The sequence below is a fragment of the Crinia signifera genome, chromosome 9 (assembly GCF_055691185.1).
Source record: "Crinia signifera chromosome 9, ASM5569118v1, whole genome shotgun sequence".
Classification (NCBI taxonomy): Eukaryota; Metazoa; Chordata; class Amphibia; order Anura; family Myobatrachidae; genus Crinia; species Crinia signifera.
This window is the reverse complement of record NC_139225.1, coordinates 29,221,125-29,234,522: the sequence shown is the minus strand read 5'-3', so window position 1 is coordinate 29,234,522 and position 13,398 is coordinate 29,221,125. Positions and strand designations below refer to the sequence as shown.

Below are 13,398 nucleotides of genomic sequence, written 5' to 3'. Positions count from 1 at the left end.
AATCAGAAGTGTCTGCTGATCCTCACCGCCTCTGGTGCACAATATGCACCAGGCAATAAGCACCTATAGAAAAAAAAAAAACAACTAGGAATGTAAGGAATTGTTAGCACTGTGTTTGCAAATTGTGATCACAATTAATTTCATCTTTAATCAGCCAAATGCCGATTTAATGCAGTTAACTCTGCTGTTCGGGTCTATTCGACCCGAAACTAAATTTATTTCGGTGTCAGTTCGTTATTTATGCAATTTCCAAATTTTTGGGACTTATTTTTGGGGGGCAAATAGTTAAGTCAGAAAATATGGAGAGTATGGGTTATTGGGTCGACCAAATTTTAGTTGACGTGTATTGGGTCAACCACGGAGGGTCGACACCTGAAATAGGTAGACATGGCTAAAATCGACAGGGTTGGAAGGTTGACACAAGCATTAGGTTAACAATGGGTAGGTCGACATGAGTTTTTCAAGGTTTTTTTTTACCTGTATGTCAACACCATCGACACGGACACCTTCAAAGTGTACCGCGTCCCCTCGGTCACACTATTGTATTCTCCCACATACCCTAGTGCAGGGATGGGGAACCTTTGGCACTCCATCTGTTGTTGAACTACACATCCCAGCATTCCCTGCAACAGTTTTAGCAAATTGTAGCAGGGCATGCTGGGATGTGTAGTTCAACAACAGATGGAGGGCCAAAGGTTCCCCATCCCTGCCCTAGTGGACCTTCCCATTGACGACCTAATACTTGTGTCAAAGTTCCAACCCTGTCGACCCAATGCATGTCCACTTAAATGCCGCAACCTAGTGACGGTATTCCAATATGAATATCAGAATTACATCAATAACGAACGGACACCAAAACAAATTTCATTTCGGGTCAAATAGACCCGAACACAACAACAGAGTTAATAGCTTGACATCCACAAAGTCAGCACCACTTGACGGTTATGTTAACGGTTAAAATGTTGATAGGCAGCATGTCAACATTCTCAGAATATCATCACGTTCACAACGTCGACATCGGAAATACCAACAGAATGTCGGTAATAGGGATAGGCTGTGGGAGAGTAACTTTGCCGTTCCAGATTGGAGTCGACGTGGAATGTAAATGTAAAGTATGAAAAAGTTCAACAAAATTTTTTTTTTCAAACGCATGTCGACATTTTAATGTTTTGACCATTTCCATGGCGATCCCGTGTGGGGGTTCGGGTGAGGCCCTAGGGTAATGGTTAGCGGTAGGTGTGAGAATGAGGTGTATCGCCAGGGAACTCAAAGGAATTTTTTTTTTTTTTTTACTTATTAAAATGATTTGTACAAATTACTTTTAATCTCGTCAATTTACTAAACAAGAAGCAGAAAATCCCCGGAACATCTCTGACCTCTCCTGTTGTTGTAACAGATTTAGAAGCTACGGTATTACATCGTTAAGAGGATTAAAGCTCTGGCTTCAATTAGCCTATTGCCTCGCTAAGTAATGAAGATGCATTCATAGTACGCGGAGTATGTAATGTCATCACCGCACGACCGGTTTGCCGACATGCTGCTGTAGTTATGAATGAATCCATACTAATGAGCCCGGCTAATTACACAGGAGACACTCTCGGGCCAGTAATGACTTGAGTGGATTCCGAGATCGGATAAGGGAGCTGGGAGACAGTCCGGGAACAAGGATTTACTACCAAGCTTCCTTCTGTTCAGCCATAAGCACAGTATAGGTCCCGGAAGTCAGGTCAGCTTGGTGTATGGGAAATAAGGTGTTGCTATGGGGATGGCAGATCATTAAAGAGCAGGAAGCATGCAAATGAGTCAACACATAATGAGACCATGGACATGGGTCATTGGGTTGACCCTATTTAGGTCGACATGCATTGGATCAACCATTTAAGGTTGACAGGGCTTAGGTCGACACCTGAAATAGGCATACCCTCCAACATGACCCATTCCATTAGGTACAAAATGCTCTGCTCCTGGACTTCCCTGCCAGTGTCAGTTACAGATGTGAGGCTGCAGCACAGTCCAATATTCAAAAAGGGGAGCCACACCTACTGCCACCTCTGTAACTGCCACTGGGAGGGAAGTCCAGAAACAGAGCATTTTGTACCTAATGGAATGGGTCATGTTGGAGGGTATGGAAATAGGTCGACATGTCTATGGTCGACAATGATGGAATGTTGACACAAGCCTTAGGGTAACAATGGGAAGGTTGATAGTCACAATGTCAACATGAGATTTTTTCCTTTTTTTTTGTCCCGAATGTCGACATGGACACCGTCAAAATGTACCGTGTACCCTCACATGGCTCACTGTGCCCGCCATGCTTCGGGCACAGTGCCTAAGCACAATACTTTATTCTCCCACCAAGCCATAGTGGATGGTAGGGCATGAAATACGCCTGTCAGTTAAACAAAAACACGTGAAAAACTAATGTCAACCTTTTGACTGTTGACCTAATGCTTGTGTCAACCTTCCAACCCTGTTGGCCATTTCAACTTATTTCAGGTGTCGACCTACAGTGGTCCACCTAAATAGGGTCGAACTAGTGACGGTATCCCAGGCAACATACCAGCCTGGGCCTACAATTCTGTAAGCAGATGGTAACACACCGCAGCTGTATCCGATGCACAGACTTATGGCTCCCATACACTTATGGAACATCTCCTAGGGGAGAAGCCGCGTACGTTCCCCCCTTGAGCCCCACGGCAGTTTCCCGGGCGGCGGCATCGCATACGATACCTATTACACGGTCCTTTTGCACACATTATATTGCATGCGATCCCAGGCTGCCGGATCCGATAAATCTATAGCGCAGCCCTTGCAATCTCCAGCTCCGATGTGTATGGAACCGTGCATCGGATCAGAATCAAATCTAAAACACATGCGAATTAACACTTTTTATCTGATTTCTCAGCCCGATGTATCGGAATCGGATGAAACGGGCCCAAATTGCACTTGTGCATGGCCAGCTTAACACGAAACATCGATATACAGTAGGTGACACATACACATCGATTCTACAATAATTTTCGCAGCAGCGTACAGAACAGTATGGATAAGTCGTTTAAATAAAAAAACAGACAATACCCTTAAAGTGCACAGGTCACCAATATTCACTGGAGGCAGCCATATTGGGATTTTAACCATCTGTCTATGGGCCAGATGTATCAAGCTTCAAAAGTGATAAAATGGAGAGTGATAAATAGCCAGCCAATCAGCTCCTACCTGTTATTTTTCAAACACAGCCTTTGACATGGCAGGTCGGAGCTGATTGGCTGGCTGGCTGTTTATCACTCTCCATTTTATCACTTTTGATACATCTGGCCCTATGTCAGAGGATATCCCTGAGGCACACCAAAAAGTCGACATGCACAAAGTCGACACAGGAAAGGCCGATGTGAGTGCGGCGTTACGGACACTTGGTGGTAGCGTATAAATAAAAGGGGACAATGATAAAATTATAAGAAAACATGACAGCAGGGACTGCGTCCCTCGATATTAACCCGATAAGCTGACGTTCTATTTGTTTGGCTTTTAAATCTCATTTCCCAATTATAAAAAACACATGTTTGTACAGCGATGTGATAAAAGTGGAATTTATTAGTGTTCAGTGAGATAAGCGCTGGTGCTCGCTTCCCCGTGAAATGCAGCGCTCAGCGCACGCGTCACTGCTTCTGTGTCAATAGACGCAGCAGAGATAAGTTACTGATACACGAGAACAAGCACGGGGCGGTTGGGTTGTACAATGACTAAGACCGTACCAAGGGCACACAGAAGTATATTATATATTAAGTCATCTGCATTAATACATGTTAGGAGATCTGAATAAAGGGACTGATTCAGGCCTGTTCGCTTTAATTTCTAGAGCTGGTTTCCCGGATGGGGCTTCAGTACACCTCCTCCAACCCCTGCGTGTGCCCATACAGGCAGGTACCTCCGTGGAGAAGCAGCTATTTCATCGTCTCCCTCAACCAGTGATGGGACCCAGTAATTGAGCGTTCCACCCTTAAATGGAGTTACACATATTACTATTATTTATACTTATATAAAATGCACTTTATTAGTACAGTTAGTGTTTAAATGTTTCGCTTTACCATTAATTCTGTCATAAAGGTTTTATGGTTCTCGTATATCAGGTCTATGTGTTTTACTGAGAATTTTACACAACTTACTGACTGGCAGCACTTTTTACTGACGCGCCATTACGGAAAACAAAAGGGTATCCACGTCCTGATGGGAAGGTAAAACAATGAGGGATTTACAGGCCAGCGATGTCTATAAATCACAGACGGAGGCATCTTTATGTGCAGTACCGTAGTTACGGAAGCATTTAGAAAATTACTGACATCTATTATTTCTCAGTGCCGGATGAAAACTTATTTTTAACGATCAGTAGATTTACTGACTGCTGTCAGCCACGGAAATATTCATAGAACAAAAACATGTAAAGACAATACATGTATGATTCATATTGTGTAATATCATAGATGATAAACATTGAGGTCGGGGCAGGACTTTTATATGGTATGTGTGTGGATTAGGCCGACGTTTGTGGGTCAGCAAGAGACCACTTACAGGAGTCACGGCACCAATCTCGTGACGTCCATCCTAATGGTGCACATTCGGATGTATCTGATCACATCATAAGTGCTTTTTTCAGCAACCGGCGTTGCATGTCATTGGATGCTGGGGGTGCCGGACGGGATCCCGACAGTCATTTACCCGACGTTGGGATCCCGACTGTCAAAATGCAGACACCTGGGTGCCCGACGGCCACCCGCTATTTTCCCTCGTGGGGGGTCCACGACCCCCATAGAGGGAGAATAGAATAGGTGGCTCACCGTGCCCGCAAGGGGCTTTTTTGCGCTCGCCCTGTTGTCTGACTCCAGGCAGTCGGGATCCCGACATCGGCATGCGGCAGAATTTGAATAAACATTTCAAAACAATGGGAGCCCTCAGCCAATCAGAGGCCTCACATTCAGGTGGCAGCTGATTGGCCAATCAGTGGGCCATCAAATGTTTTAAAATGTGTTTTCAAATTCTGCCGCCCACTAGCTCTCCTGCCGCCCTCTCCACTACACAAACCCCCACCGGCAGCCCTCCTGCCACCCGCTCCGCTACACAAACACCCACCAGCAGCTTTCCTGCCACCCGCTCCGCTACACAAACACCCACCGGCAGCCCTCCTGCCACCCGCTCCGCTACACAAACAGCAACTGGCAGCTTTCCTGCCACCCGCTCCGCTACACAAACACCAACCCTGCTGCCGCCCACCGATCGCACATGCGGTTAAAAAACCACATGTGATCACACATGCAATTCGTTAAATAGGACATAATGCAGTACATAATATCTAGCGACGTGACATTCGACCAGCGGGCCTGCACATTGGGTCAGGAGACCCATTCGATGTGAATACAATCCTTGGTACTTGTTTCCTATCTGGGCGCCCACGATTTTAATCGCGGGCATCGGGGGTAAAATCGTGGCCATCGCGGCCGATAAAAAATCGGGTGCGATGGGCCAGACGCGATGCCCGCGATTTTCCCATAGAGAACAATGTTAAATGCCTCAATTTACCCGCGATGACCGCGATTTACCATAGGAAACAATGTTAAATGGATCAATTTCCCCAAATTATCATAGGGAACAATGGGAAATGTGGCAAAAACACCCCTGAACATAAAAATGTCCCCCCAAAAGTAGTTGACGCCACCCCGCCATCAACGTGAACCCGAAGCGTGGCGAGCGGCGGCGGTACGCGTCCTCCGACCTTTTCATGCCCTACTATCCACTAGGGCGTGGAGTGAGAATAGAATAGTGTGGCGAGCGCAGCGAGCCACCGAGCCCGAAGCGTGGCGAGCGCAGCGATCCCCGCGAGGGGACGCGGATACCTTCACAGGTAAACGCGTCCCTTCGCGGGCTTGACACCTTTTGCCATTGCTCCCTATGATAATTTGGGGAAATTGATCCATTTAACATTGTTTCCTATGGTAAATCACGGTCATCGCGGGTAAATTGAGGCATTTAACATTGTTCTCTATGGGAAAATCGCGGGCATCGCGTCGGTCGCATCGCATGTCATTATAATGACATGCGATGTACCCGCGATGCCCGCGATGGGCGCCCAGATAGGAAACAAGTACCCAATCTTTAGATTTATCGCACCAATGCGGTCCAAATCGAAGGATTGCATGCAATATCGCCCTAGTGTATGGGCAACATGACAACGCCTGCTTGCTGTTTACTGGCAGGTTACCCTGCGAACACAGCAATCCCCACCAGGGAAAGGGTTAAAAAGAATATCACGAAGACATTTCCCAAGACATAAATGAATCATCCCCAGCAGTGAAATATCAATGCAGCCAAGCCGCCTACCTAAACTGCAATGTGAAATATCAGACACTGTGTACTATAACAAGGCGTAAATGCCACCTTTCGCCTTCTGCATTACCAGGCCCCTCAGCTGTGGGCCAAGCTCTCGGAGGGTTAACCCCACGGAAATCTTTAACAGCGTCGACCAACGGACACTGCTCCTAAAACTCAGATGTTTATCTGCCCCAATTCCAGCGTAAGAAAAACAACAGGGCTGCCAGGACAGTCGCGCAGTGGGCCCCACACATACACAGATGTTGCCGCGCCAATCACCATGTGTGACATCTAAGGCTTGATGAAGCCACCCCTAATGTAAACAATTGAGACAGGTGAACATTAATAGTTGTCCTGGGCCCCACAAACCTTAATCCTCCCCAGTAGGGTCCGCACACCCTGTAGCAGGCCCATGCGCGGCTCTGGCATGCGCTTGTGCACACAAATGCCAGGTTCAAAACGCATCCCCAGCCCGTCACTGATTAGCGCCCATTTGCTAAATTTGGCAACATTTAACACAACTTTTTTCATTAGAAAATCAGCTATTATTGCTACTTGTTGCCCCAATGTGCCAGCTCGCTGCCCGATCCAGTCAGAATATTTACCCAGAAACAGGAGAGAACCTGGAACTAGTGTGACAGTGCTCAGTTTTGCTTTTTGGGGTTAGAACGGTGCTTTCCAATATTAAAACTTCTGGCCTGGCCCTCGTTCCAGGCCCCTGCAACGATCCCCCCCCCCTCCCCACACTGCAACGTGCTCTGCGCTTAAAGATGTATAAATATACAGGGGTGTTACAGAATTCCATGGGCCCCATAGCAACATAATTAAGGGGCCCAATGATTCTTGAGAAACACCTCTCCGCAGCAGTTATTCTTTAATTCCCCATAGTAGTGCCCTTGTTTATTTTATGAACCATCGCAGTTCCCTAGTTTAAACGATTGTAGGACATATTATGCCAGACAGAACCCCCAATTCACATTATGAAAGTGTAACCAGGGATCCGATATGTAATGCCGGCGGTCGGAATCCCGACACTGGAATCCCAACCGCCGAAATCCCGACAATAGCTCGGCACGCTATTTTATTCTCCCTCTATGGATGTCGTGGAGACCCACGGAGGGAGAAAGTTTTGGGATTTCGGCAGTCGGGATTCCAGTGTCGGGATTCCGACCGCCGGCAAATTGACTGCATCCCGTAACCAGTTCATGTTAGGCCACAATACAGTGCTCCCCGTTCATTCTATGCCACATTCGAGTGCCCTCCGGGTCAGCTTATTACAGTACCCCTGTTCATATTATGCCACACTATAGTACCTCCTTACCCTTGTAACACCCACTGCACACATTGTTCACTGCAAATGTAAAGTCATGCAATTCAGGCCAGGCAATGGATCAGACTCAATAGATCAACAGGTAAATCTATATGCAACTGCATAACCTGAGTCCAGACCCCTAAACCTCTGGGCCCCATAGAAATACGGTATATAATTCTGTATAAGTCTACAAACTGTAGACAATTAGTCATAACCTTGGCGGACCTGACCTCAAGCACAACAGAGCTCATCAGTGCAGGCTGCAACTGGTCCAGGAAACCAGCAGCCACCACCACCACATCCGAGAGCATGCTCCCAGCAATGACACGTACTCGTCAGTGTCTAGGCTCCGTGCCATAATATCCTGGATTTTGTTTTATTACAGTTAGTCACCCCGAGCAGCAGAAACAAGGGAGGAGAACACTGAGATAATGTGCAGAAGATAAAGGACTGAAGAGTCCACAGGTCACATCCATCTGCGTCGTAGTCCAGGGACTGGACAGGGAGGTGGCATTTATGAAGTCGCATACAATGGCGGTGGAATCCGGAGCCAAAAACTCCCTTTGTGGTAACATATAGAAAATAAAGGTATTGTCAGCCTGGAGCTTGGAACGCCGTCCGACGGGAACGCTTTCCACAAACAATAAAAACCTGTGATCGAACACCCCCCAGCCCCAGGGCGAGACACACATGTGGGAATATAGAGGGAACACGGTCTCAAAAACATCAGCCAAAAACCAATTACTGAGGTGTGGCGGGGAGATGCCTCTAAATCTAAACGCTTCTTCGCCTCCGCTGACAAAGCCTCTGTCTCAGCGGAGACAGACATTTTGAGAGCCAAATCGATATTTGGCGGGAACCTCGGCGAGGTACGAGGCCCGAGGTGCCTCAGGTCTCAGTCATGTTCTTACGTGAACGCATTTAGAGTGTCACACTGACTTTCACATGTGTCACATCGACTTTTACATGTGTCACAACACTTTGCGGAGTCTTTAAATAACTCTTTGTCTCCTAGCATTCTATTATTCTGATGACAGTTTAGATGCCGGCATCATTTATATACAGACACGGTGCAATTAGAGGATATCTGTGGAGGAATGCGGGCGAGGTGACGGGTAGCAACGCAAGCCTGATGAGGTAAGTAGTTATTAGTCAGGGAAGTACAGCGTGCCTGCAGACCGATGCCCCATGATCAATAAGGCACAAATGCTGAATAAGCCAATGACCCGAGCAGCTTGTTTATCGGGACCGCAATACGGGCGAGAATGTCCCAGAATACTTACAGAAATTAACCCTGACTGTATCTAAGGCACAGATATATATATTTATACTGTATACAAATTTATTTACAGTTTCTTATATAGCGCATACATATTCCGCAGCGCTTTACAGAGAATATTTGAACATTCACATCAGTCTCTGACCCAGTGGAGCTTACAATCTATATTCCCTACCACATGCACGCGCGGACACACACACACAGACAGACATTCTAGGGTTAATTTTGTTGGAAGCCAATGAACCTATCTGTATAGTTTTGGATTGTGGGAGGAAACCGGAGTACCCAGAGGAAACCCATGCAAGCACGGGGATAATATACAAACTCCACACAGTTAGGGCCATGGTGGGGATAGAACCCCATGACCTCAGCGCTGTGAGGCAGTAATGCTAACCCCATTACACTATCCGTGCTATAATATATATATACACATATATACACACACACAGGATCAATGGATGGATCCCAATGTTTAGTACGGCATTGGGGGGTAATGGTTAGGCTGCAAGGGGCTAGGAGGGGGGGGGGAGATAGATAGATAGATAGATAGATAGATAGATAGATAGATAGATAGATAGATAGATAGATAGATAGTGTAAAATCTTATCAGATATGATACAGCCAACACTAGGAATACATATAACCCCTAATAATTTTATGGCACATGGAAGGAAAGTATCTCTGTGCTACCAGTACAGTACTGGGAGCTACAGTGTCCCAGTGCTCCTTCCCAGTCTGCACATCTATTCTGTAATATAAGACATTTAACCCTAGATGTTAACCCTATAAGTGCTGTCAGATAAAAGTTACACAGGCAATTATGCATAACCCCCTCCAAAATCAGCAGTACCTCTAAGACCCTACTCCTAGTACTGCCATCATGCACTCTGATGAGAGTTAGAATGGGGCAGTGCCATCCCAGCTACGGCATTAGCCCTGCTCGGAGTGTGGTTACCCTACTCACAAAGTGCACTCATCCCCACCAGAAGCAGCAGCAGCTCACCCACCCCCCCTTTGGGAAATAAAGACACCCAGAAGTGACTGGCATTGTTGTATCCCTGGCATACTTACTGGAGCCGGGAGCTGGGTATCAGATGGCACCAAGTGCGGGACGTACAGAGCCTCCCATTCCTCTGCCTGATGCTGCTGCCTCCTCCACTATCACTGTGACCGTACTGTGCGTGTGTGCTGTGTTCGCCGTGAGGGAGCCACAGCTCCCCTGCTGGTCGAGCTCCATAGCTGCGCACTCACTGCTCACTGATCTCTGCATTCTGGGAATTGTAGTCCTGGGGTCCCAGGTGCCTTGGCTGTGTATTTTTATTCTATATATATATATATATATATATATATATATATATATATATATATATATATATATATATATATATATATATATATATATATATATATATATATATATATATATACACTAAGGTGAGTTAGTTCATTATGAAGAGTGTTGAGTCCCTGTATTTGTATTTATTAGAGCATGTGGTCACAGGCCGCTTCACCCCAACCTCGGAATGGTGGGTGCTGCTTGCACCCAATTCGCAGGGATGGCGAGTGTTGTGGTGCTCTGTATCAGGGTTGCCGACTTCCATAAAATCCTCTCCGGGAGAAGCCCAAAGAGGAATCTTTCATGACAAGTTTGGGGGGCGGGGCTTAACGGTGACGTCATTAAGCCCCACCCCCATTAAGGCAAATAGCCGAAAAAACTGATCTCCATGGAGGGGTCGGGCCTAAAATGACACGATTGTGCCATTTTAGCTCCGCCCCCTCCTCTGAGACCCGCGGATTAAATGCCGCGATCGGGGGGCTCAGTGGGGGTCCCCCTGATTCCGGGAGGGTTGCCCACCCTTCCGGGGGCCTGGAGGGGAGACCCGATTTTCGGGAGACTCCCGCAAATTCCGGGAGGGTCGGCAACCCTGCTCTGTATCTATATACATATGTGGGTTAATTTCTAATTAACCTTTTTACTGTGATCCTAGCTTTCTCTTACACCCCAGATGAGCTAATTTATCTGTAACCTGTGACAGCTGCCCCTTTAATTCTAAGTCAGGTGTTGTGTTAGGTGACTGCCTCATCTTTAAAAGCCATAGGCCGGTTTCACACACTCCGGCTCCTGCCGGACGGTGAAATACCGCACCGCCAGGGAGCCGTGCCGCACACAGTACTTTATCATGCAGGGGATGGCCACAGCCCGGCAGCCGTCCTTTCCAGTGGCGGGATCCGGCTGCAGCCGTGCGGCCGGGCCGTGGCCGTCCCGTGTGAATGGACACAATAGTGTCCATTCACAACTAATGTGTGCTGCACGGCTCCCTGGCCGTGCGGGATTTCACCGTCCGGCAGGAGCCAGAGTGTGTGAAACCAGCCATAAGGCACTTGGCAGGTGAGCTTTAAACCAGGAAAAAACACATGTCCACTTTAGCTATGATGTGTCAGTAGCTGCCAGGAGTTAGTTCATTATGGAGAGTGTTGAGTCCCTGTATTTATATTTATTAGAGCATGTGGTCACAGGCCACTTCACCCCAACCTGGGAATGGCGAGTGCTGCTTGCACCCCATTCACAAGGATGGCGAGTGTTGTGGTACTCTGTGTATATGTATATATGTATGTGCATCTTTTTTTAAAGAAAAGCACAGGTTTTTTTTAAATAAAGATAACAAAATGAATCCGAAATACATTATGTACATCGTTAATGTGGTAAATTACTATACTAGCTGGGAACGTCTGGTTTCATACCCCGATAACCTCCCAACATGCCCCATTCCAGGTGGGACACAATGCTCTGTTTCTGGACTTCACTCTTAACTTATGATTGACAACACCAGTTTTAAATAGGTTATTTGATAACAAAGGTGGTTCACCCAGTGGCGTAACTATAGCTCCGCAGCCCCCGCGGTGGCGGGGAGGCGCAGAGAAAGTTTGGGCGCCGGGGGTCTGCGGGGCTATAGTTACCCGTCGCTGTCTGCTGGTACCTGCCTGCGTGCCGGCACAGTCCCGTCTCTCCCAACGCTGGCTCCTGCTTCTATAATGAAAACGGACACTTAGAAAATGGCTGCCGCCATACTGCAGACAGTTTTCTGTCTGCAGTATGGGGGCAGGCATTTTCTAAGAGTCCCTTTTCATTATAGCAGCAGGAGCCGACGGGACTGTGACTGGAGATGCGGCTGGGCAGGTATGGGCATGGGGGGGCGCCGAGGGGAGTGGGAGGGGGGGAGCGGTAAAAAAATATGCGGGGGGGGGGGGGGCGCAAAAAAGCTAGTTACGCCACTGGGTTCACCACAGGTGATGGTAATCATAAATGAAGAGGGAAGTCCAGAAACAGAGCATTGTGTCCCTCCTGGTCATTTGGGAGGTATGTGGTTTTTAAAGAAATATCTTCATAGGTGTATAACAGGCCCATTTCCAGCAACCATCACTCATGATCCAATGCTACATTGTGTTTGCTAATTGCATTAGAAGACTAAAAGATGATTAGAAAACCCTTCTGCAATTATGTAAGCACAGCTGAAAATGAGTTTGCTCGTCAGAGAAGCTATAAAACTGTCCTTCCTTTGAGCGAGTTGAGTATCTGGAGCATCACATTTGTGGGTTCAATAATACTCTCAAAATGGACCGAAATAGAGAACTTTCATGTTCTTCGAAATGAAGGCTATTCCATGCAAGAATTTGCCAATAAACTGAACATTTCCTACAACGGTGTGTACTACTCCCTTCGGAGTTTGAGGTGTTTAAATCACAAATAAGAACATTTGGGAGATGCAGAACAAGTGAAAAGATGCTGGAAGAGGACATGACGCCATCGTCAAGCATGGTGGAGGTTATGTGATTGTCTGGGGCTGCTTTGGTGCTGGTAATGTGGGATATTTGTACGGGTTGGGATCATTTGGTCTACAGCAAGTTGGTCGACAAGCATTAGGTCAACACCACTAGGTCGACATGGGGAAAGGTCGACATGGTTCTAGGTCGACATGGCACCAGGTTGATATGGGTCTAGGTCCACATGGGTATGGATTGATAGGTCATGAGGTCGACACAAGCATTAGGTCAACAGTGTCTATGTCGACAGTCAAAAGGTCGACACAGAGTTTCTCACTGTTTTTTTACCTGACAATCGACATGGACACAGTTTAAAGTGCACTGCATCCCCTCGCATCAGGTATGGTGCGAGGGGATGAAATCTTTATGTATAACCTTAGCAATGTCTTGACTATTTGTTTTATTCATTTTGCATCTAATTTGATAAATAAAAATGAGTTCTTATGGAAAACACAAAATTAACTGGGTGACCCCAAACTTTTGAACGGTAGTGTATCTATAATGCACCTACCCAGCATGGGTTGTAGATGGCGTATGGAAGTCTATCGCAGCTGTATACACCTCAGAATCAGTCCCTCTGTGAGCGGTTCCCTTTATGCCTGTGATAATTATGGGCCTGATTCAG

At 46.8% G+C, this 13,398-nt stretch overlaps 1 protein-coding gene across 1 annotated transcript in view; it reads right to left on the bottom strand.

Moving 5' to 3' along the window:
- The window catches only part of LOC146035299 (dual specificity testis-specific protein kinase 1-like), a 37,138-nt gene extending 26,964 nt beyond the window's left edge, over positions 1–10,174 (bottom strand). Inside the window, exon 1 of the mRNA XM_083158658.1 lies at positions 10,023–10,174. Coding sequence (XP_083014784.1) covers position 10,023 — 1 coding nt within the window. The 5' untranslated portion in view covers positions 10,024–10,174. The remainder of the gene's footprint in view (positions 1–10,022) is intronic.
- Between the last annotated feature and the right edge of the window lie 3,224 nt (positions 10,175–13,398).